The sequence below is a fragment of the Alexandromys fortis genome, unplaced genomic scaffold (assembly GCF_014885135.2).
Source record: "Alexandromys fortis isolate MF-2015 unplaced genomic scaffold, M_Fortis_MF-2015_v1.1 scaffold_37, whole genome shotgun sequence".
In the NCBI taxonomy this organism is placed as follows: domain Eukaryota; kingdom Metazoa; phylum Chordata; class Mammalia; order Rodentia; family Cricetidae; genus Alexandromys; species Alexandromys fortis.
The window spans coordinates 2,646,279-2,668,555 of record NW_026067914.1 but is presented as its reverse complement, the minus strand read 5'-3'; the positions used below and the strand labels follow the sequence as shown (position 1 = coordinate 2,668,555).

The 22,277-nt window shown below is 37.4% G+C and overlaps 1 protein-coding gene across 2 annotated transcripts in view; it reads right to left on the bottom strand.

Annotated features, from left to right (window-relative positions):
• Positions 1-3,184: 3,184 nt before the first annotated feature.
• Rictor (RPTOR independent companion of MTOR complex 2) overlaps positions 3,185-22,277 on the bottom strand; it is a 90,247-nt gene continuing 71,154 nt past the window's right edge. The window contains exons 28-39 of one of the 2 annotated variants that reach the window (XM_050138927.1): positions 21,544-21,636; positions 21,055-21,161; positions 20,478-20,707; positions 17,226-18,234; positions 16,878-16,949; positions 14,896-15,073; positions 13,575-13,656; positions 12,683-12,916; positions 6,774-6,929; positions 5,993-6,116; positions 4,661-4,799; positions 3,185-4,529 (exon numbers count right to left, since the gene is read on the bottom strand). In XM_050138927.1, the coding sequence (XP_049994884.1) occupies positions 4,455-4,529; positions 4,661-4,799; positions 5,993-6,116; positions 6,774-6,929; positions 12,683-12,916; positions 13,575-13,656; positions 14,896-15,073; positions 16,878-16,949; positions 17,226-18,234; positions 20,478-20,707; positions 21,055-21,161; positions 21,544-21,636 (2,499 nt within the window). In that variant the 3' untranslated portion in view covers positions 3,185-4,454. The remainder of the gene's footprint in view (positions 4,530-4,660; positions 4,800-5,992; positions 6,117-6,773; positions 6,930-12,682; positions 12,917-13,574; positions 13,657-14,895; positions 15,074-16,877; positions 16,950-17,225; positions 18,235-20,477; positions 20,708-21,054; positions 21,162-21,543; positions 21,637-22,277) is intronic. The other variant, XM_050138929.1, reaches the window with a different exon arrangement.

Below are 22,277 nucleotides of genomic sequence, written 5' to 3'. Positions count from 1 at the left end.
ACTTTAAAATTGGGAGCAGCCCCTTTTCACAGGACAAGACCATCCCAATTTAGGAATCAAAAAGGCTCACTCACTGGAAATCATACCTGTCAACATCAGTATCATGTGATTCAAGTCAAGGAAGGCCCAGGTGACACACATTTTCAAATAGAGCAACACCACAAGTTTAAGAATTTTAAGTACATTTTATTAACAATGAATCCCTTTGATAAGATTATGTTTCAGGAGGCTTTAATGCCCTTAACATAAACTGTACACATTATACAAAAACAATAAAACCACAACAACAACAAAAAATCAAGGTGAGCAAAACCATTTGGGGACATATCTTATTTAAATTATATACAACTCAATGAAATATTCTTAAGGAAAATATATAAATACTTTTTCTTTCTATGTTACAGTTATACAATATAAATCAGATTTCAATGTCTGTTCAGTGACCTACAAACACCAGAACCTCCAAAAACGTAGCAGCGTATTACTAAATAAAAAAGGTCATGTGGTCAGAGAGCATTGAGTCTAAGATTCTCTTTACCATCCCTTACCACTTTTCAAAGCTAAGTTAATTTAATTTACATCATCTGTTTCACAATGCATTGTTAGGGTTTTTGACAGGCCAGTAATGGAACATTTTTCAATAATTGTTCATAAAAAATTTTCACTACTCCCTCTCTGCCCCAAGACTTTGCATTTTGTGCTAAACCAACCTAGTTAAATGGGAAAATTTTTGTAGGATATGCTTCCTTTTTGGCATAACTTTTCATATTAAGTGTCTTACAGAGTCAAATGTGCAATCCATGCATCTGTGGCAGAGCTGTCCACCTAACTATAAAAATACTCCAAAGGGGAGAAATCCCACATTCTGTGAGTCGTATAAATGTATTAGAAATGAGACACCCCCGGGGACCCTGTGCAGACTTCTGTGTCCTTTGTAAGCACTGCCCTCGAGTTCACTGGCACGCCTGGAAGTGGGACTTGGTGTAGTGAAACTCTCAAAGTTAAGATGGGAACAACAGACTCTGTCTAAACAGAGAAAATGGAGCCCTTTGCCAACCCACACATAGGAAAATCTGAAATATACATTGCAAGCAGCTTTTCTTAGAAGTCTCTCAAACAATCTACTTTTCTTTAATGGATTGTGAATTTGAGACAAAATGGAAGTAAAAGTCTAAAGGAAGGGTAAAAAACCTTACTTCCAAAATATATTTCCAAAGTGGTCACAAATTCTTCACACACAAAATTAGCACCTCACTCTTACCACACAAGAATAATCGCAATTATAATTTGAATGACAGACAATTTTGTTTCTTATTGCTTAATGATCTGTGCTTTGATATGGGGCATAAAAGGCATCCTCTGAAAGGAATGAAATAAAAATGTCTATAAATAGCAGTAGACAAATCTAAATACACAGTGATATCCCACTTTGAACACTTGGCCATGGTAACATGGAATTCAGCTTTACCCATCTCAAGCACTGGACAAGAGTGGAACACGGCTGAAGATACATCTGCTGGAGACACGCCTCCCAGTGACTTTGAACACAGCTGAAGACATGTCTGCTGGAGACACGCCTCCCAGTGACTTTGCCACATCACCACAGCAAGAATGCACGCACTTCCTTGCAATATCACTGTGTTATGGGATGTCTATTCGTTACTCTATTAGAAACACTTAAGTTAGGGAGAACATTTTGCTCCTCCAATATACCCTAACCACAACAGAAAAAAAAGGTAAGAAAATTTAGAGCCTATTTCCTTATAAATACTAAATTTCTTATTTGTCAGTATTTACTTAGTATGTGAAGCTGAAATCTGTTCTTCAAAAAAAAAATTCAATTAGAAATGACAATTTACAATTAGAAATTCACAGTTTATAACCAGCTTAACTGTCCAAACTCCTCCAAATTATTAAATAATTACCAACAGTACAAATTTATATGACTAAGATTAATTCTAAACTCTTGAAAAACTACTGTATTGACATTATTTTGGTAATATCTATCATTTATAGTTGATTTTCTCAATGATTTCTATTACCATTGACATCATTCCTAACTTCTTCTGCTATAATTTAATTGTCTTAAACGCCTACACTAATCACTTGGCACTGCATGTAGTTTTCATCATGAAAGTCTACTTTTATACAAGTAAGTACTTAAAGGAAATGTATTACACCTCTCGGTGAAACCATGGTTAAACCAAATAGCACTATAAATTTAAACATAGATAATTTCCTCAAATATACTGATAATCACAAAACTCTGATATCTTCCCACAGTAAGTGCTATAGGCAGATGATGATACATACACATATCTTTTCAAAGTAACAGTCAAAAGTCAAAACAAAACAACAAAACAAAGAACCTGCTTAGGACACTAGGCACAGCCTTAATTTCAGGATGGCTGACTTAGGTGTGCAAGGCTGGGGACAGTTTTGTGTGATGAAACACAAACAAAAATAATAATTGTTATTTTAGAGGGATGAAACCACAGATTTTATACTCTATGTTAACTGAGGTAGTATTGAAATGAATGTCTAAAATGTTAATCCCATTATGAGTAAGACTACATTCCTTCCTTTGGAATTGTAACCACTATTTGGTCTAGTATCTCTGACATTTGGTTCTCTGGTAAGGCAGTTTCATTACCCAAGACCAAAGACCAAGGCGATAGGCAATGCTCTTAGAAGTACTGTTGACATTTAAATAGACGCTTGGGTTCAGTGATGAAGCTCAAAGTTTTACTCTCACTGAATTTTCTGAGTTGTAACATGAGCAGCAGTTTAGAGCCCTTGTCTGCTTTATCATCATGAAGTTGCTACACAGTGCATGTACGAACAACTTGCTGAAGTGCAGTCAAAGAGGAGTTGGGAAGGGAGATGAAATGCTTCATCCTAGTGGGAACTTTCAGTGCCAGTTTAAAGAAGTCTCTGTGAGTTGTCTCCTAGTTCACAGGCTACTCTACAGAGATCTTGCAAACAAGCCCATTATGAAAAGGGTGTGCAACATGGGAAGATAGGGACTGGTGGCTACGGCGGTGTTAAAGCTGATGTGTAACTCTAAAAACGAGCTACACAAAGGAATTACAAAAGGGTCCTAGTCAGTCCAACTGGATGTTCTTGTTCTATATATATGATTTCAAAAAAAAAGATAACCCTTTTACTTACAAGCATTCTAGCAATGATGTTCATGCTACTTTATGTACAAATTTGCATATATGTTTAATTTATGTAAAGATTTTCAAATATCTTTATACAAACACAAATTAGACAGACAAAACCTTGCCTTCATCAACTTCACAAATGTGATAAAGGCAATGACTGTATTCTTCAATTCACCTATAACTGCCATTATTTTGTGCAAAACAAGAACACTAACAAAAATTGCATTATCGCTGCTGTAAAATTTAGTAATTAAGGCTTTTCACCACAATTTTTAATCTTAATGTGTGTCAACGATGCATAATGCTTTTTTAGATATGGCTCATCTTTTTTACATGGAATGTATAAATTTCAGGCAAACTTGTTTTTTCTGTAAGAGATTGGAAGTATCATTTAATGCTTTCCTTTGCTTGGGGTCCAGACTACTAACACTTGCTCAATCTGTTTAAAGTGGTGATGAGAGGAGCTGATTAGCATGGAGGTACACTGGGCATCCATCCATCCATTTATTTATTTATCTGCACTCTGGAGATGGGACTATGGAAAGTATTTCAATTGAACTATTTACTTTAATCAACAACTGTAGTGAAAAACCTTAATTGGTACAAGTAACCTTTAACAACATACTACAACAAACCTGAAGAGATGGAAAACAAAGAAGCATCTTTATGCATTTAGCAACATAAAATAACTTTTAAGTTCCAATTGTTGAGGCTCTTCTTCTGCTCCGAGGTGAGAAACCTCTGAAGTAGTGTTACAAACATTAAGGAAATGTAGAAGGGCCAATGATTACCCTCTGATACTGTCAGTTACAGCACAGTCTATGGGATAACAGGACGCAGCCTCAGAGACAGTGACTCCTGGCTTCCACGGATTAGTTAACAAACAAGGCATCTTTTTAATTCACCCTTAACTAAAAAGCAGTCAGAAATAACTGTGTGGAGGGTGCTTCTTCATGTCCTGCTTTTATTCCACTGCCATTATGCTTTTAAAATAAAAAAATAGAAAACCTATGTAGCTATTCAGTGCTTGGCTCTTGAATACGGTGGCAACTAAATTAAAACTGTGGTACTGAATCACGATCCCCAAGAAGGACCCCAAAGGGAAGAGGAAGTCGGCTTGGTTAGGGATGTCAGCAGTTGCAACTGTTCTGTACCAAGGACTGCTGGGACAGCGTCAGAAGATACTCTGTCTCACTGACAGCCAGTCAGTGTCTTGTGAGGCCTTTGGGAAGTCCACAAGTATGGATAAATATATCATATCTAGCTATAAACATCATAAATATGAGGTCAGGATTCGGCAGATTCGTCAACTACAGGTTGTTTTGGTGGAATTGCCAACACAGCCTCTGCTTCTTCATGCATCTAGGAAAAAATGACAAACTGTTAACTTTTTTTTTTAATAAAAATGCATATAATGTACATATACTCTTTTAGCTTACTTCAAGTATAGAATAATTCTTGGAGACAAATTTCAGAAATATAGTCTCACTTACTTGTAAAAATTGTACATCCTGAAATAACTCTTGTATGAACCTCCGGCAGGGAAGTCTAAATGTGCAGTGTGATAACAAAAGAGAAACTTCAGAATAAAGGCATATGTCATCAAATGTTTGAGGATATTTCTCTTTAATTCTAAAATGAAAAGAAAAACAATGTTATGATAAATATTATAACCACAATTTATTCAATTAACCCTCAACAATGATACTTTCTGCTAACTTTTTTCACCAAATATCGATTAGATGGAATGTTAGGAGTGGTATTAATAATAAAAAATAGTTAAGTCGGTTTGTCTGTCTTGCTCTTTTTCCCTTTTTGCTACAGAGTTTCATGTAGTCCAGGCCAACTTTGAAAATAATTCCATGTCCCTAGCATTTCAGATCCTCCTACCAAGTGCCCGCACTAAAGGTATATGCCATTATACCTGGCTTATTACAAATTACTTTTATTAAACACTTCTTTTTTTTAACGTTTTCTTTTTTGTTTTTGTTTTTATTGAGAAAAGGAAAAAAAATGTTTCCGCCTCCTCCCAGCCTCCCATTCCCCCCCCCTCCTCCCACCCTTCTCCTCCTCCCCTCACTCCTCTCCCCCTCCCTCTCCAGTCCAAATAGCAGACAGGGTTCCCTGCCCTGTGGAAAGTCCAAGGTCCTCCCCGCTCCGTCCATGTCTAGGAAGGTGAACATCCAAACTGGCTAGGCGCCCACAAAGCCAGAACATGACTTTTGAGAACCACTCCTTTTGAGAACCACTACTTTAAATAGTGCAAATAAAGATGAATTGCTAAAAATCATTTTTTCATTTATTAGGCTGCTCTGACTTAGAAAAACAATTTTAAAAATTCTACATTTTTCCTCTTAAAAGAAGAAAAAGAGAAAAATAATTGAATTAGGAAACCCCACCAGTTTGTAACTTAAATTTGTTTCTCAATTAGGTCTTCATTTTTTTGGAAAATGATTGAGAAATCTAAAAAGCTTGTTTTTATATTCAAGTTACAGCCACCAATAATTATATCAGAAGCTGGAATTTAGGAATTTAAAAGTTTTATACATTTAATATAAATAATTATTTACCCCCCAATTTTATCAAGACTTAAAAAAGAGATAAGAGTGGCCCGGCTTTTAGATAGTTTTCCATCTTTGTAGACTTGTTTGAAAGTCTAGGTGGAGTCCACTCTGCTCTTCAACCTGTTCTGCAGGCTGAGGCATCACTGCGAAGCCCCTCAGATGGAAACGCAGCTGGTGACTGTTGTGCAACTCTAAGCAACCCAAGTGTTTTCCTGCAACTGACAAAGTAGAACTAACTGCCAGCCTTCAAGCAATACTCACGTCAAAAGCCCTGTTTCATGACACTTGGTAGAAACCGAGCTGCTCAAATTGACAACTAATCTTAGCACTTCTTTACGAAGCAGGATACGGCACATTGGTGTATCATCTGGAATGCTTTTCACACCTGAAATGAAAATGTCAGTTTAAGGTCATTCATTGGATCACAATGCATAATGATTACAGTTCATGATATTTGTTTTCCAACTACATAAGCAACTAAAACTGGAATCAACTGCACATAATTTGCCAATGATCTAGAAACAGCTCTAATAGAAGAAGACCACCGAGAGGGAACCTGTGAATGGCTGACATAGGTGTAGTATTTAAGAATCTGCTAAATGTCTAACTAACATTGACCTGTCGTAGCTCTGAAACATGTAGCACAATTAATAAAAACCCAGAGACAAAAACTGGGGTTCAACAAGAAGATCAGAAAAGCAAAACAGCCAGCCACTGGCTCCTACCCTACCTCAGTCCGAAATGGTGCCTCCAGGAATCTCAGAAGGAGATTATGTCTGAGAGCTGTCTCCTCCCAGTTTAGTTCTGGGATTAAGGGCGTGCACCACTATTGCCTGGTTTCTATGACAAACTAATGTGGCTATTGGGTGTCACTGCCTGGTCTGTAAGGCTGACCAGTATGGCTGTTTTACTCTGAATTTCAGGCAAGCTTTATTTATTAAAATACAAATGAAATATCACCACAGAGACAACTCTAAATTACAGTACATATGCTAACAAGCAAAATCAACTGAATACAGTTTTATTAAGGATGCAGACTTACCCAGTAGCAACTCTGTGCTTTTGGTGCTACTGACTGAGCCTTCTTGAGACGCACCATCACTACACCCAGAAATCCCTGAGAACTTGGAGGGAACCACTTCTAAGGGATTGTGGATCGTCTGCTCACACCAATCAGAATACGGAATATCTTGAAGGTCTGAAGGTAAAAGCATTTCGATTAGAGCTCCATTCCTGTGCTAGGACTGCACACTCTAAGAGAACTCCTTTCCCGTTCTCACAATTTATCTCATGAAGATTTTTGAAGTAAATCTAGACTGCTCAGATAATGAGTGTTCACACAAGTGAACATGCTATATTCCAGAGAGTTTTTTTCCCCCTAGAACCAATGTAGGAATATGCCATTAAATTTCAAGCAAATATGTAGAACATACTTTATTATCTTCTCTTCTCCCATCCTTTCTACCTCTACCTGAGTGCCTCACCCAACAGTAAACGCAATGGAAAGTCTAAAGTCATTTCAGACCCCTTCCTACTTTATTTCCCCTTCTTGTTTTTCTCTGTGTGTACTGTTAAGGGCCCTAGCGTGGGATTTTAAAGCCAACCTAATATCTAAGTGAAAAAATTTTTTGGGTTTAAAATTGTCTTGGGCATGGACCAGCTGTATGATTCAATGGGTTAAAAAGGCACTTGCTGCTAAGTCATACTACCTGAGTTTGACCCCAGGACCCACAGGGTGGAAGGAGAAAACTGACTCCAATTAGTTGTCCTCTGATCTTCAAGTGGGTCCTGTGGCACATGTATATCAGCACACATGTGCATACACGATATACAAACACACGAACAAATAAAAAAAAAACAATACATTCAAAAAAATCCCTAGGGGTCATCAAAAGAACAAATAATCCAATAAAAAAAAATGGAGTAGAGACCTAAACAAAGAACTCTCAACAGAGGAATCTAAAATGGCTGAAAGACACTTAAGGAAATGTTCAACATCCTTAGTCATCAGAGAAATACAAAACAAAACAACTCTGAGATTCTATCTTACACCTGTAGGAATGGCCAAGATCAAAAATACTGATGACAACTTATGCTGGAGAGGTTGTGGGGTAAAGGGAACACTCCTGCATTGCTGGTGGGACTGCAAATTGGTACAACCCCTTTGGATATCAGTATGGTGATTTCTCAGAAAATTAGGAAACAACCTTCCTCAAGACCCAGCTATATACCCAAAGAATGCTCATTCATACCACAAGGACATGTGCTCAACTATGTTCATAGCAGCATTGTTTGTCATAGCCAGAACCTGGAAACAACCTAAATGCCCCTCGATTGAAGAATGGATAAGGAAAATGTGGTACATTTACTCAATGGAGTACTACACAGCTTAAAAAAAAAATAACATCTTGAAATTTACAGGCAAATGGATAGATCTAGAAAACACCATATTGAGTGAGGTAACCCAGACCTTGAAAGACAAATATCATATGTACTCATTCATAAGTGGCTTTTTTCAACATAAAGCAAAGAAAAACAGCCTACAATTCACAATCCCAGAGAACTTAGACGACAATGAGGACCCGAAGAGAGACATACATGGATCTAATCTACATGGGAAATAGAAAAAGACAAGAGCTCCTGAGTAAATTGGGAGCATGGGGACCATGGGAGAGGGTTGAAGGGAAGGGAAGAGGAAGGGTGGGGAGCAGAGAAAAATGAAAAATGTATAGCTCAATAAAACCAATATAAATAAATACTTAAAAAAAGAAAAATCCTTAGGTATTAAAATCAATGATGAAAACAAATATGAAAAAGCTGTTGATCATTCTTTCAGAAAGTAACACTGGGCAGCCTACAAAAAACACACACACACACAAGCTTAGTACTATAAAACAAAACGAAAATTAGTTAAGCATCTATCCTGCTTATGAAAAAAGAGTAACTCAGACAGAAAAGATTAAGCACTCAGCTAGAAAGTAAGACTTCTAAAAGCTGGCCTGCTTCCCTTTCTTCATTATACACATGGGAAAAAAAGAGGTTCAACCTCACCAAATTTGGTTCCCACAAAATAAACTTTGTACTACTTTTTATTTCACCTTCAAGCATTTCCTAGATCACTACTTCCATGTCTGCTGTGCTAGATACTTTTATGTCAACTTGCTAAGAGTTAAGTCATCTGAAAGGAGAGAACTTCAATTTAAAAAACATGCCTCCAATAAGATTGGTTTTAAGGCCAGAACACCAATAGCGCAGGAACTAAGAAAGACAATAAATGGGACCTCATGAAACTGAAAAGCTTCTTTAAAGGAAAGAACACCAGCAACAGGACAAAATGGCAGCAGTCTACAGAATGGGAAAAGTTTTTTTTTAAACAAATACTACATCTGATAGAAGACTAATATCCAAAATACATGAAGAACTCAAAAAACAAGACATTAACAACAAGCCAGATAATCCAATTTTAAAAATGGGGTAGAGATCTAAACAGAATTCTCAACAGAGGGGAATGGCTGAGAAACATTTAAGATGTTCAACATCCTTAGCCATCAGGGAACTGTAAATCAAAACGACTCTGAGATCCCATCTTATGCCTTTCAGAATGACTTAGATCAAAAACACAAGTGACAGCTCATGCTGGAGAGGATGCAGACCAAGGGGAACACGCCTCCACTGCTGGTGGGAGTGCAAATCTGTACAGCCACTATGCAAATAAATATGGAGATTCCTCAGGAAACTGGAAATTGATCTGCTTCAAGACCAGTTATACCACTCCAGGGCATATACCCAAAGGATACCCCATCCTGCCACAAAGACACTTGCTCAACTCTGTTCACAGCAGCTTTATTTGTAATAAGCACAAACTGGAAACCACCTAGATGTCCTCAGCCAAAGGATGGATAAAGAAAATATGGTAGGTACATTTACACAATGCTTACAAAAACATCATGAAATTTGCAGGAAATCATCCTGAATGAAGTAAACCAATCCCCAAAAAACAAACATTGCATTATTCACTTATAAGTGGTTATTAGCTGTAAAGTAAAATCATCTAAAATCATCCACAGACTCAGAGAGGAGAAATAGCAAGGAATTCCCAAGTAGAGGACACATGGCTCTCCCTGGGAAGGGTAAACAGAACAGATTTCATAGGTAGACTGGGGACAGGTGGGGTTGGGACTGATTGGGGGAATGGTGGAAGAAGAGCGGGCTTTACCTGTCCAACAAGGACAACAGCCCAGTTTTTATGTCAGCCTCCCTGGTACTTGAAACCCAGGCCTCTGCTGTTTACATCTGCACTCTTGCTGGCTGGATGTCCTGGACTTCCTGGCATTTCCTAACCCTCTGTAACTTTGGGAAGAAGGTCAAGTGGACCGAGCTCTGCCTCATGATTCCTCAACAGCCTCATTCATACAGCATTGGTCTTCTCACACTTAAAGCATTTAATTCTGAGCTCAGTCATCCTCCTGACTGTCCTCCAGCTGCAGTCTTAGGTACACCTCCAGTCTATGAGTTTCATAGCTGGTTCTCCTACCATTACCTTTTCTTCCCCTTTTCTGTTTTTAGAGAACACAGAAGACACTGGCTGAATATTCAGCATATGTATATATACCACATATTCCCTATCCATTCATCAATTACATATTTGTTTGCATTTCTTGGCTATGTGAATAGTACTGCAGTTCATTACGGATGGCGTATCTTTGACATATTGATTTCACTTCCTTTATCTCTCTTAAGTGATGGGATTGCTGAGCTGTATGGCTAGTTTCATTTTGCTTTTCTGAGACTCTTCCTTACTGCTTTCTTTAGTAGCTGTAGCAATTTACATTCCAAACAACAATGTGCAAGGATTTTCCTTTTCTTCCTGTCCTTGCCAGCATTTGCCACCATTTGGCATTTTGACAAGTATTCTCGCTATTGTAAGCTGATAGCTCAAGGTGGTTTTGATTTATATGTCCCGAGAAGTCTATTGCACAATTTTATCCTAAATGCTGTATATTAAATTTTCTTTTCCAGGCAGTGTTTCCCCCATGTAGCAATGGCTGTCTTGACACTCACTCTGTAGATCAAACTGACCTTGAACTCATAGAAATCCGCTTGCATCTGCCTCCCACATGCTGGGATTAAAGTTGTGTGCAATTAAACCCAGCTTGTATATTAATTTCTTATCAGACATGTAGTTTGTAAATATTTGATTAATTTCTGTATGTTCTTTCATTCATTTCTTTTTCTCCATAAAAATTTTCTTATAGTTTTAGACATTCTAGGTTTTGTTCCCTAGAGTGTTATTTTAGAGCATGTAGTGAGTGGGGGGGGGGGCAGTTGGGATTCCCAAAGATCCTCACCCATCTGAAACTGCTGACAGAGCTTTAGCACTTTCACATTTAAGGTCCATGTGGAGTTGAGACATTTGTTCAGAGTGAGACATCTAATCTTATTTATTTTCTGGAGGATATCCAGTTTCCCTTTATCACAAATACTGCCCTCTCTCCAGCAGGTGATCTTAGCACCTTTGCAGAAGAGCAGTGAGCTGAAGATACACAGGGTGGCTTCCAATTCCTCCACTCTGTGCTTAATGCTGACCTCATGCTGCTTGGATTACTACAGCTCTGTAAGGACTGAAGTCAGGTATCTAATTCTGGCTGTGTTCTTTTTGCGTAAGACAGTTTTGGTGGCTGGTCTCCCTGTGCTTTTTCTAACTACAGAGCTCCATATTAAATGATTCACACACTGTTGAGTGAGTAAATGAAAAGTTGAAGGCCCTAAATCATAAACAATATCGCCAACTGACCTAACATGCCCTCTTTTTATGGTGTGTAGTACATCTAATATTTTACAAACTCCCAAAAAATAATCAAATATACATAGTTTGCTTAAAAAAATCATAGCATAAACAGGCCCTGGGTTGAGTGTGAAAAACCTAGTTTAGGAATCTGTCAAATTCAGGCCCATACTGGGACATGGAACCACTGAGAGGATCAGTTTCTAAGCACAACCTCAACCCATTGCAAATCCCAGGAAGCACACTCCTGGCTGGGTGTTTCCCCAGCACCATCATCTGGCATAGGCTACAAGTTGGAAAATTATGAAATCCTAGGGAGAACTTCACAAGAGTCATGTAAAGAATCCTGGTCATCACTAGACTTCTGAGGCTAGTCAACTGATATTTAACAAGAAAAGGTATATACACAAACACTTTAAACATTAGTTGAAATCGTTAATATATACACTTTGGTGACTCATATTAAGAAACTGATCATTTGTGCCTACTTTAATCCCTCTCTAATAAATGTATACCGAGAGCCTCGTGTACAAGGCAGCAGCTACTGTCAGAGATGTGAAAATGAAGATAGCAGATCACGATCTGAAGGAAGTCACCATGGTAAGCTCAGAAGATGACTGAGTAATGACCACAGTTATAAGAAATCTCTGTACAAAGACAGTGAGAGAAAAAAGGAAGGAATTTCCACACTCAGCTTAGGAGTCGGGACACTTCTCAGACATGAGATTTGGGATGAGGCAAATGTTCCAAACAGACTGTTTGTTTATGTAAGAGCATGGTGTGTGTTTGGGGGAGGGGGGGCGAGAAAGAAGAGGGGGGAATAGCAAGGAAAATACAACTTCCATTCCCAGCGGTTGTTGAAAACTTCAAGTCAGTCAGGCATGGTCTACCAGCTACAAGAAATGAGAACGATGAAAACCACAGAGCACAAAGAATCTTATGTGTTGGGCTACAGAGCCAATAAAGAATTAAAAACAGATTAATTTTAAATAATATATTAAAAGATAAAGTGGAGAGAAACAGAATTAGACTAAGAGTGCAACTGGAAGCTGCTAAAGGGCTAGACTATGTCTGAGGTAGTGAGATGGAGTGGGAAGGCCTCATTAGAGGGTCGCTGGATGGTTTGTGACTGGAGCAGATGCGTCTCCAAGGACGTTACCACTCACCTGAGTGACTACATATTGAACTTAGCTGGGTACTGGGCTGGAAGCCCAAAATTTCAATACAGACACAGTAAAGGCAATTGTCATCTGTGTGCTCCTGCAGTCCAGTGTCTTCTGTGCTCTCTAAAAACAGAGAAGCATCTGAGTGAACGGAGTTCATTATTTCCGTGAGACTCATCTGCTGCCGTAGCAAGTGAAAGGAGTTTTTTACAAGACCGCCAGCTCCAGATGGAAGACCTGCACGTTTAAATAAATAAAAATACAATCCGATAAAGACACCTTTGGGATCTTTTTCATGACGTCTTAAAATAATACTTTTTAAAGATGAAAACTTAGAACTTTTGATGATTCAACATTTAATAGAAAGAGAATAATTTGTTAAAAATTGTAAAGATAACAACAGATAGCACATATACCTTTATTATTTCAATAAAGTTTTTTTAAAGACAAACAAAAAAAGGTTATACTGATGTATCATTTTTCAATTAACCCTGATAATTGCCTAAATAAAATCAAGTCTAAGAGGTCTATGTTAAAACAAGATTATAAAACTATTAAATCAACAGTTCATATGCACACATTCACAAATGCAGCAGTTCATAGCACAGAATAACACAATGGCAAATAAGCAACCCCCACCCTTTGTTGATTGTAAGCAGCTGTGCCTCTGGTCCAGGAGACAAGTTTTAACACTCCTCCTGCACTTTAAGAAAAGAAAGAACTATTTTATCAACTGGAGAGGCTGGCCCCTAAAACTGGGAAAACAACTGCACTTTAATTTTTAGTTGACTGGGTTATTTTGGTTTAGTGTGCCCAACTTTTACTGTTACCTCACTAAAAGGAGAATTTCATTTTTAAGGTAAGGAGTCACAGGAGAACCAAGGGCACACATTACCTCCTGCATCGTGGGAAAACGCTCTCACACCTCGGTCGTCTGGTGGCACATGCTTTGATTGAAAATAAGGAATATCCTTTATCTAAAATGCATACAAAGTAGGGTCAGTTTCATCATACAAAGAAATTCATCTAGCCGGGCGATGGTGGCGCACGCCTTTAATCCCAGCACTCGGGAGGCAGAGACGGGCGGATCTCTGTGAGTTCGAGACCAGCCTGGTCTACAGAGCTAGTTCCAGGACAGGCTCCAAAGCCACAGAGAAACCCTGTCTCAAAAAACCAANAAAAAAAAAGAAAAAAAAAAGAAATTTATCTTATGAATGTAAAGAAAATTCAGGGAAATGCAACAGAAATAGAATAACTGTAGCACACAAATCTATAAGGCAGTTTACTAAAGAAGATTAAAATTAACAAAACATAACCAAATAACTACTGTCTTAACCTTATTCTTGTTGAATTAAATGGGTATTCAAGAAATTTAGTGCTTATCTAAAATATCTAGGAGCTGGGGATGGTTCAAAGAGAGTGCTTGTTTGCTTGCTTTACAAGCATGCAAACAGTTTCAATCTCTACCATCCACAGAAAAGCTGGCCGTGGCCATGTGTACATGTGCTTGTAAAACAAGGCTGTGAAGGATGGAGACAGGACGACTGCTGGGGCTTGCTGGCTACCAGTTGAGCTCCAGATTCAATGAGCAATCCTATCTCAAGGTAAGATGGAGTACATAAGCATGATGCTGATGATCATCCCTGGCTACTGCAGGTGTGTAGACCCAAGTACACACACACACCCATACCACACACACTCTACATACATACAAACAAAAATAGGCTGAAGGAATAAAATACTTAGTCATATAAGAAAATATGTATTATTCAGTATTATTATAACCCACTAGAAATTGTGTACATAGATATCACATGTGGCTGCTTTAGGTGAGAAAAAGATCAATGACTAAAAAAGAAAAGTTGTATGAGTCTAAAAGATGATTAGGAATTTACTAAACTACTATAGACTATATATAAATCAAACAATTAGATTACCGTTGGAAAGAGTAATGCTCCAGAGACTGAACAAGAGTCTTACTCAGAGGAGCAGAATAAGTACAGAGCAGCTAAGAACATGCTATTCTCATCTTAATGCATTTTCAGATGAAAAATCACCTCAAAACCTTTATCTTTCCCGTAATAAGTATGTCCACTATAAGCTACACATTCTAATAAGCAGTTACAGAACACTAAAAAACAAAACAAAACAAACAAACAAACAAAAAACCATCAGGAAGCCAGGTCATAGGAAAACAGTAATAGACTGGATGATACCTGAAATATATCATTGATGTCTACTGGAAGAGCAAGTCCAATGTAGTCATCGGAACCTCCGTATGTAGCACTGGATACCATGGACCTAACTGAGGAGGATCGCTGCAGGGTATTTTGATTAATAGGACTTAATAAATCTTCTTTATCTAATGATGCATAACTTAAAGCTTTCATAAACCTATAACATCACAAAAAACCTTGAATTAGCTTCTTGATTTGTACTATTAAGAATATTAAAAACAAACGAACAATCCCTAATTTTATACCATCATCAAAGTACCTAGTCAAACATGAAGCAGTATCATCTTAGTTGGCTGGGAACAGATAAACACTTTTAACATTAGCTGCTATTGGCCAATAAATAGGCTACCAGGAATGCTGCGTGTCACCAAAAGAAGAACTGCTATGTTCTGACAGGTGAAGATGAAAGGGGGGTAATGAGAACACCACCAATTTGCAGAAATAGTAAAGGGAACTAGCCTAAGACAGGTGCAGCTCAAAGACTATGTTTGCAGTAAGTAGACCGCAGGACTTGAGTGTCTATTAGCACATGAAAGATTACTCACCAGTCTTCTGGGCTAATTAATGCTTGCTTATCAAACAATATTTGTCTAACACAGAAGGTACATATACCATAGTAAAATCCAATCGTTTGTAATTATTACAAGGTACATCTCACAAAACGCTAGCCTTTCTTCATAGGACACCCTTCACAATGATTCCATAACCATGGTAAAAGGACATCTCCATAAAACACATTTCTGTCATACTGATTACCAAGCAAGAGACACATTGTTCACTCTGTATAGGCCTTGCCAAATATACACAACACTATTCAAAGTCTTACATTATTAAATGGAAAACCAAGTCTTATAAAACATATAAATGTAAATCAAAGGATTATTTCACATAAAACACATAAATTTTATGTGCTTTTTCACATAAAATATGGCTTTAAATAGTTGCCATTAAGATTATAATAGTAAAAACAATTCTTAATTTCCAAGAGGACTCGTATCTGAAATTGATGAATTTTATAAAAGAAGTCAATGTTTTTCAAACCTTACATGGTTATATCTCTGATTTTATAAAACTCTCTAAGAACTACTGGAGTCAGAAGAATTATGGGGGTGTTTCACTTTCCAATTTTATTTCAATCAGCTATAGCTCCATTTTAAACTGTTTTGCTTATTGGGTTTTTATAGAAAACCTTTAAGAAAAAAATTATTTTTTCTGCTTAGAAAGTAACATTTTAAAGGTTTAAAAGCACGACTCTAGCATAGCCTCCAACTGAGCTTATGGAGGCCCAGACAAGCTAACCCATCAGCTCTGTTGCTTGGGGTAGCTCTACACCCATGACTTGCTGACAGGCATGTGGCTCTGTTATGGATTCACAAAGATGACAGATAATGACTTCTAGTTGCACCAACTATTACTGTACCATTTTTTAAAGAGGGGACAAAATTCACTATCTGCTACCAGGATCTTTTTATTAAAAATGTTACTAAAAAATCAGATATGAGACTGATGGGTTATATAAATAACTCCCAATGCTGAAAATGAGAATATTCTGCAAACTAGTGTTTACTTTTTAGATACTGGTCTAACTACTCAACACCTAGAAATCTGTTTAAAGGAATATAAATCATTTAAATGAATATAATTCAACGATGAGAAGTCAAATAATAACAAAAACAAGGCAAGTGGGGAACTTTGCAATGATCAAATTTCAAAGTGTATCATTTTAAAAAACAAACCTAAACTGTATACTGTTAATAGCTTGATATGATCTAAATATAGAATATTTAACATATAAGTGGGACATTTTTTAGCCTTGAGGACCCAGGAATTCATTTAGTGTTTATTAGGTTCCTATTTAATAATTATATGTACTTAAAACCAACTAAAATAATTTAACTGAAATTTTCAGTTATTTTAAAAAATAGTAAGAGGTCAACTTTTGGAGCTTTAAATTGACCTACCTGAAAAGGTTGTTTGTTATTGTAGGTCTTAAGCTCCTGATTCCCCCGACATGCTTCTTTTTAAAATCGATCCTTGCAGAAGCGAAAAATAAATTAAAAAAAAGCTTGTGACTTGTATAACCTTGCAAAACAAGTTTATTTTCAGGGCCTAGTGGAGTTTATCTTCCCCCCTCGCAGCTGCAAGAATCCATTTCAAATCATATCAGGTAACAAGGAGCTCACAGCCTACTGTGGTAAATGGGTCAGTTCTGAGACTTGGCTTCTGTGGTGCTCAATCTGACTAATGTCTTATATGACTATCTGTTAAAATTCAACCACTTTCACTTATTTTAAGTATGTACAGCTCACCTGCTTGGCGTCAGTCTGGATTCAAAACTGTTAGCCTTCATAGTGATGGTATCAGTAAATAATACGTCTTTTGCTGGGGAGGCCAAAGCTTCGGAGTGTGATAAGGATGGGTGCATTCGTTGCTGCTGTAATCTTTTCAACGTAGCATAGCCAAAGGCATCTCTAGAACTTGTGTAGCTGAAGTTGCAATCTGCTAGACTTTTTATTGTTGCTATGGAGGGCGCTTTAAGGGACTGTGCTCTTCTAGGAAGTGTATGAGAAGAACCTGGTGGCACCAGGGACACTGAGTTTGATTTGGAGAGAGACAGATGGTTAGACTGTGGCGTCAGATAGTGGCTTGTCTTAACCGTTTTAGTACTTACCACAGTACTCATACTTCCACAGTCTGTGTCCATAGTTGTAGGGTCTACACCAACTGTCTCTCGAGAGGGACTTGAGCTCATTGAACTTATGCCACTTGTTGTAGTGTCTGTGTTAAAGCTTTGGCTGCGGATCTTCATATGTGAGGTTGTTGAGCTTTCTACAACCAGCCTCTCTCGGCTTGTGTTTTCTCTGTGATTCTCTGTACCAAAACTCTTGGGGAATTTTAAGTCATTCTCTCCAATACTTGGAGTGCTGCCAGTGTCTTCAAGGTGTTTATTCACAACAAAAGAAGTTTCTAGCTGTAATGTTTTCTGTGCTGTGGAGATAGGTGTAAAGTCATCACTGTGATTAAAGTCAACGCTGGGCTCTGTAAGTGTTCTGATTCGCCGGTTGCTTGTCTTATTTTCAGATGACAGTTTTCCTCCTTTTGGATCACTGCTGCTGCGGTGTTTTTTAGTCGGCAAAGTAAGTGAATTTAAGATACGATGCTTTACAAGTTTGCTAGACGCAAAAAAGGGAAATGGATTTTTTTCCTTTAGGGGTCCAGGTCGGTCATAAAATGCTGGCTCAGCATCTTCATTGATGTCAAGGAAGAATGTACTGGTAGAGCTGCTGCCAAACCGGTCATCCTCCAGTATGAACATGCCTGTAATTGGAGAACCAGCTGTCAAAGCATGCAAAGATGAAGAATTCATCACAATGCTTAGTGCTAGCCCACCTTTTAAACAGCCATCTGGGGGAACATTAAAGAATAAAAATGCTACCCTAAAGGTCAGAGTTACAATATGAATAAACTAGAAGATTGTGTTATTGAGGATCTCTTATTTCTAAAGAAAAACCACAAGACTCATCCTGGTACAGAGTATATGAAGTTTTGATTTTTCAAAATATTCAGGATTAAATTAAAGAGAAAGTAAAAGAAACCAATCCCTTGAGCATGGATGCTCATTCTGGTAGTCCATGGCATGACTGCTTCTTCACATCACAGCAGCAAGAGACATTCATCTTAGAAGAAATAGACTGCTAAACTTTAAATACTGCAGGCTTCCATATCAGTAAGTTGTGTATACATGGGTTCAACTAACCAGAAACCAAAAAAATTCAAGAACAGTGCTTAAATTAAACATGTACATATACTTTTCTAGCTGTTATTCCTTAAGCAATTAAGAATAAAATTTACTATTGAGTATTTAGATTAGGTATTAAAGGATCTAATGATTATATATAAAATATTTGGGAGATTTGAATATAAGTCAGATACAGAACCATGTCACTTTATTCAAAGGATTTTTACCATCAATGGATATGGATACAGAGGTGGGACAGAGTCTGGGATATCACACAGCTATGAAAAGATAACCACACTTACAGATAACAGAGGCACACGTGTAAGCTTCATATTTAAATCAATTATATTTCCTGTCCATTTTGCCCATCAAACTTAGTGTCTAACTGTTATACATCACATCAATTAACCCACAGGTACCTAACAGTACCAAAAAGATTTATTCTGTTTGTAACTGGTCTATTGAGTAATTATTAAGAACTTTAAATATATTTTCAAAAAAGACAAAGTAAAATCCTAAGTGAATTTACATATTACACTAGCTTTCTATATCTGTGAACTCTAAGATGTATCTTTTCATATGCAATTTCTCAAAAATCAAGTTTCACCATGTAGTAAAGAGTACGGAGTAGTGTAATAGACAATGATTGAGACACGATTTTACACTGCCCATGCTGGCCTCAAATTTAGTATGTATCCCTGACTAGTCTTGAATTTTCAACAGTCTTCTTGCCTCAGGCTTAAGTAATAAAATTTCAAAGATATACTTGCAGACTCAACTTCTCTCCTTTCCTTCCTTTTCTCACGGGTACTGTTGATGGAACACAATACCTCTTATGATTGGCCAAGTTGGCCTTGGCTTTATCCTACAGACTGGACAGGCCTTGAGATTCTCATTCATGAGCCTCCTGAAGAATTAGAATTATAGGCACTGGCAACCAGGCCTAGCCTATCATCACCTTTTCTTTTCCCCTTCCTTTGGTTTTTTGAGACAGGACTTCTCTGAATTAACAGCCCTATTTGTTCTGGACTTACTCTGTAGACCAGACTGGTGTAGAACTCATGAAGATCCACCTGCCTCTGCCCACAAAGTGCTGGGGTTAAAGGTGTTTGTCACCAAGCCCTGCCTGTATTTATCATCTTAAATCTAAAAAGCATGCCTTAAGTTCTGTACAACCATTAACATTCAACTCTTGAATCATCTGCTTCATGTATCTTTTAACACTTCCACCAATGTCCTTTTCTCCCCCAATTCTGAGGCATAAACCCAGAGCTACACATAAAACAGGAAAGTGCTCTACAACTGAGTTACACATATGGCTCCCACACTCTGTAAGATCTAATGAAGATATGACTCTCAGCAAAACACATTCTACTTTAGTTACTTATTCTTAAGAAAAAGAGGGAAAGTATTAAGTAAACGAAGGTAGGTAAAATCTAGCTAGATCTGTTTGTTCTGAAAACAAACAGAAGTGGCTTCTCTACATGACATATCATCATCTCTGAGCACACAATTCCCAAAAGCTATCCAAAAAGCATGGGAGAGAACTAGTTAGGCTAGAGACTGTGATATTTGTTGTGAGAAGAGACCCTTTAATAGGGCATCACCACCAAACCATCATCTTTGAAAACGTAATCTTGGGCCTGTGTGTAGCTACATGCCTGTACCTCAGGAGCAGAAGCAGGCAGAGCCAATCATCCTTAGCTATTTAGCAAGTTTCAGGTCACACAAGACTGTATCCTGATAGTCCAAAAACTAAGAAGAAAAGAGGAATGTAACAAATACAACATGTTCATTCCTGTGACTCCATCACAATACTCACTTGATGGTGCGGACTCACTTTCACTGTTATGTCTAGAGCCGGTTGACTCAGAGTTCAAACTGAGCGTGCTTGGGACAGACGAGAGCTCATTGCAGAGCTGTTCCACATCATCTGCAACCACTGGCCACAGATGCTTGCGACTGTGCCTCACAGAATCCCAGCTGTGACATTTCAGAATATCACAGCCTTGCTTGGTTTTAGCTATGAGTCCAAGAACATATACACAGGTCCTGCAGGAAAAAACAAAACAAAAACAACATAGTAAAAACAGTTTATAATCCCAAAGTGAGATTTCTTAAATAACCATAAAATAATCTGCTATATGAGTATATACATTTTCCTTAAGAAGATACTTAAAAATTGTGTCAGTTTGTAGAAAACAACACATTAAATCTAGTGAAGAATAAATAAACCACAATGAAAATCATGTAAATCTCCCTAATAAAAATAATGAAAACAAATGAAGGCAGTACAGCAGGACCTAGAGCATATTTAAAGTAACAATTATGAATCATGAAATACTTTTCCTTACATCTATTTATATTCACTAGAAAGACTTCTCAGGTACGTAACATACCCTCTGATGGAAAGAACCTCACACTGTTTTGCAAGTTTTAGTATATCTGGAATCACATTTTCTTCCTGTAGCAAATTAAGCCCCCAATTCGATGAGCCAATATTTCCCTAAAAGAAATAATATCAAATATTTATGACTAATATTTTGAAGAAACTTTAAAAGCTACAAAAAAAATTTAAATCCAACTATAAGAGGGAAAGAAAAAAGCCTATGGAAGGAGAAACAAAACTTTAAATAAGGTGTGCTAGGAGTAAGCAAACATGCTGTTTGTCTTAGAAGAACAACAAAAAGCAAACATTAATATCTTAATCATCTATTTCTTCAGCATAAGAATAACCTTTAAATTGGTAAGAACAATCCTGGTTTTTGAATATTAATCTAAGAACAAGTTCAAGTTAATATAATTTTAATTTATTTAGCATTAGTGAGTAGAACCTTAAAAAACAAAACCCATACACACTAGAAAGATCAGAAATATTCATTACAAACCAAGGCCCAAAGAGAGGCTTTCAGCTTTTTAATTTCTTCCCATTTATCCAAGTCTGGAGCACGAACATTGTGACAGAGTTCTGTGATAACATTCTAGACAAAGAAAGAAGTACCATGTAAATAAATAACAATGTATTATGCTTCTAAAGTATTTCCTTATACTTTGTCCAAGTCAACCCAAAGGTTTGTTTTGGTCATTTCTACACATTTAGAATTCTAAGAGTGACTTTACATATAGTTTACTTGGGAGCCACTTTAGGGCATTGGTTTTGATTTCATATTCTGGACTTGTAACTAATTTGCATTAAGGTTCAGCTCAACCTCTGATACAAGAAAGAAAGCAACTTAGTTTCTCCATATTTGTGATTGTAATTTCTTCAGCAAATCATGAAGAATACAACCTGAGCCGAAGCCAACTCTACAGAACAAAAAGCTACTGAACTTGCCCATGCCTTGAATTCCTAATCTATAAGGGATAACAGCACCTGCCTTACAAGGCCTGGTGTGTTAATCAATCTTTTACATATGAAGTACTTACTACCTAGTATTAATCACAGATATTAATTTGTTAAACATTTTATTTGTGTGTGTCTGTATGTGCATGGGTGCACACGCATGCTACAACATACTTGTAGCTATCAGTGGAGAACCCATACAAGTTGGATCTTTCCCTCCCACACGGCTCCTGGGGATCCGACAGACTGTTAAGCTAGACAACAGAAGTCTTTGTACAA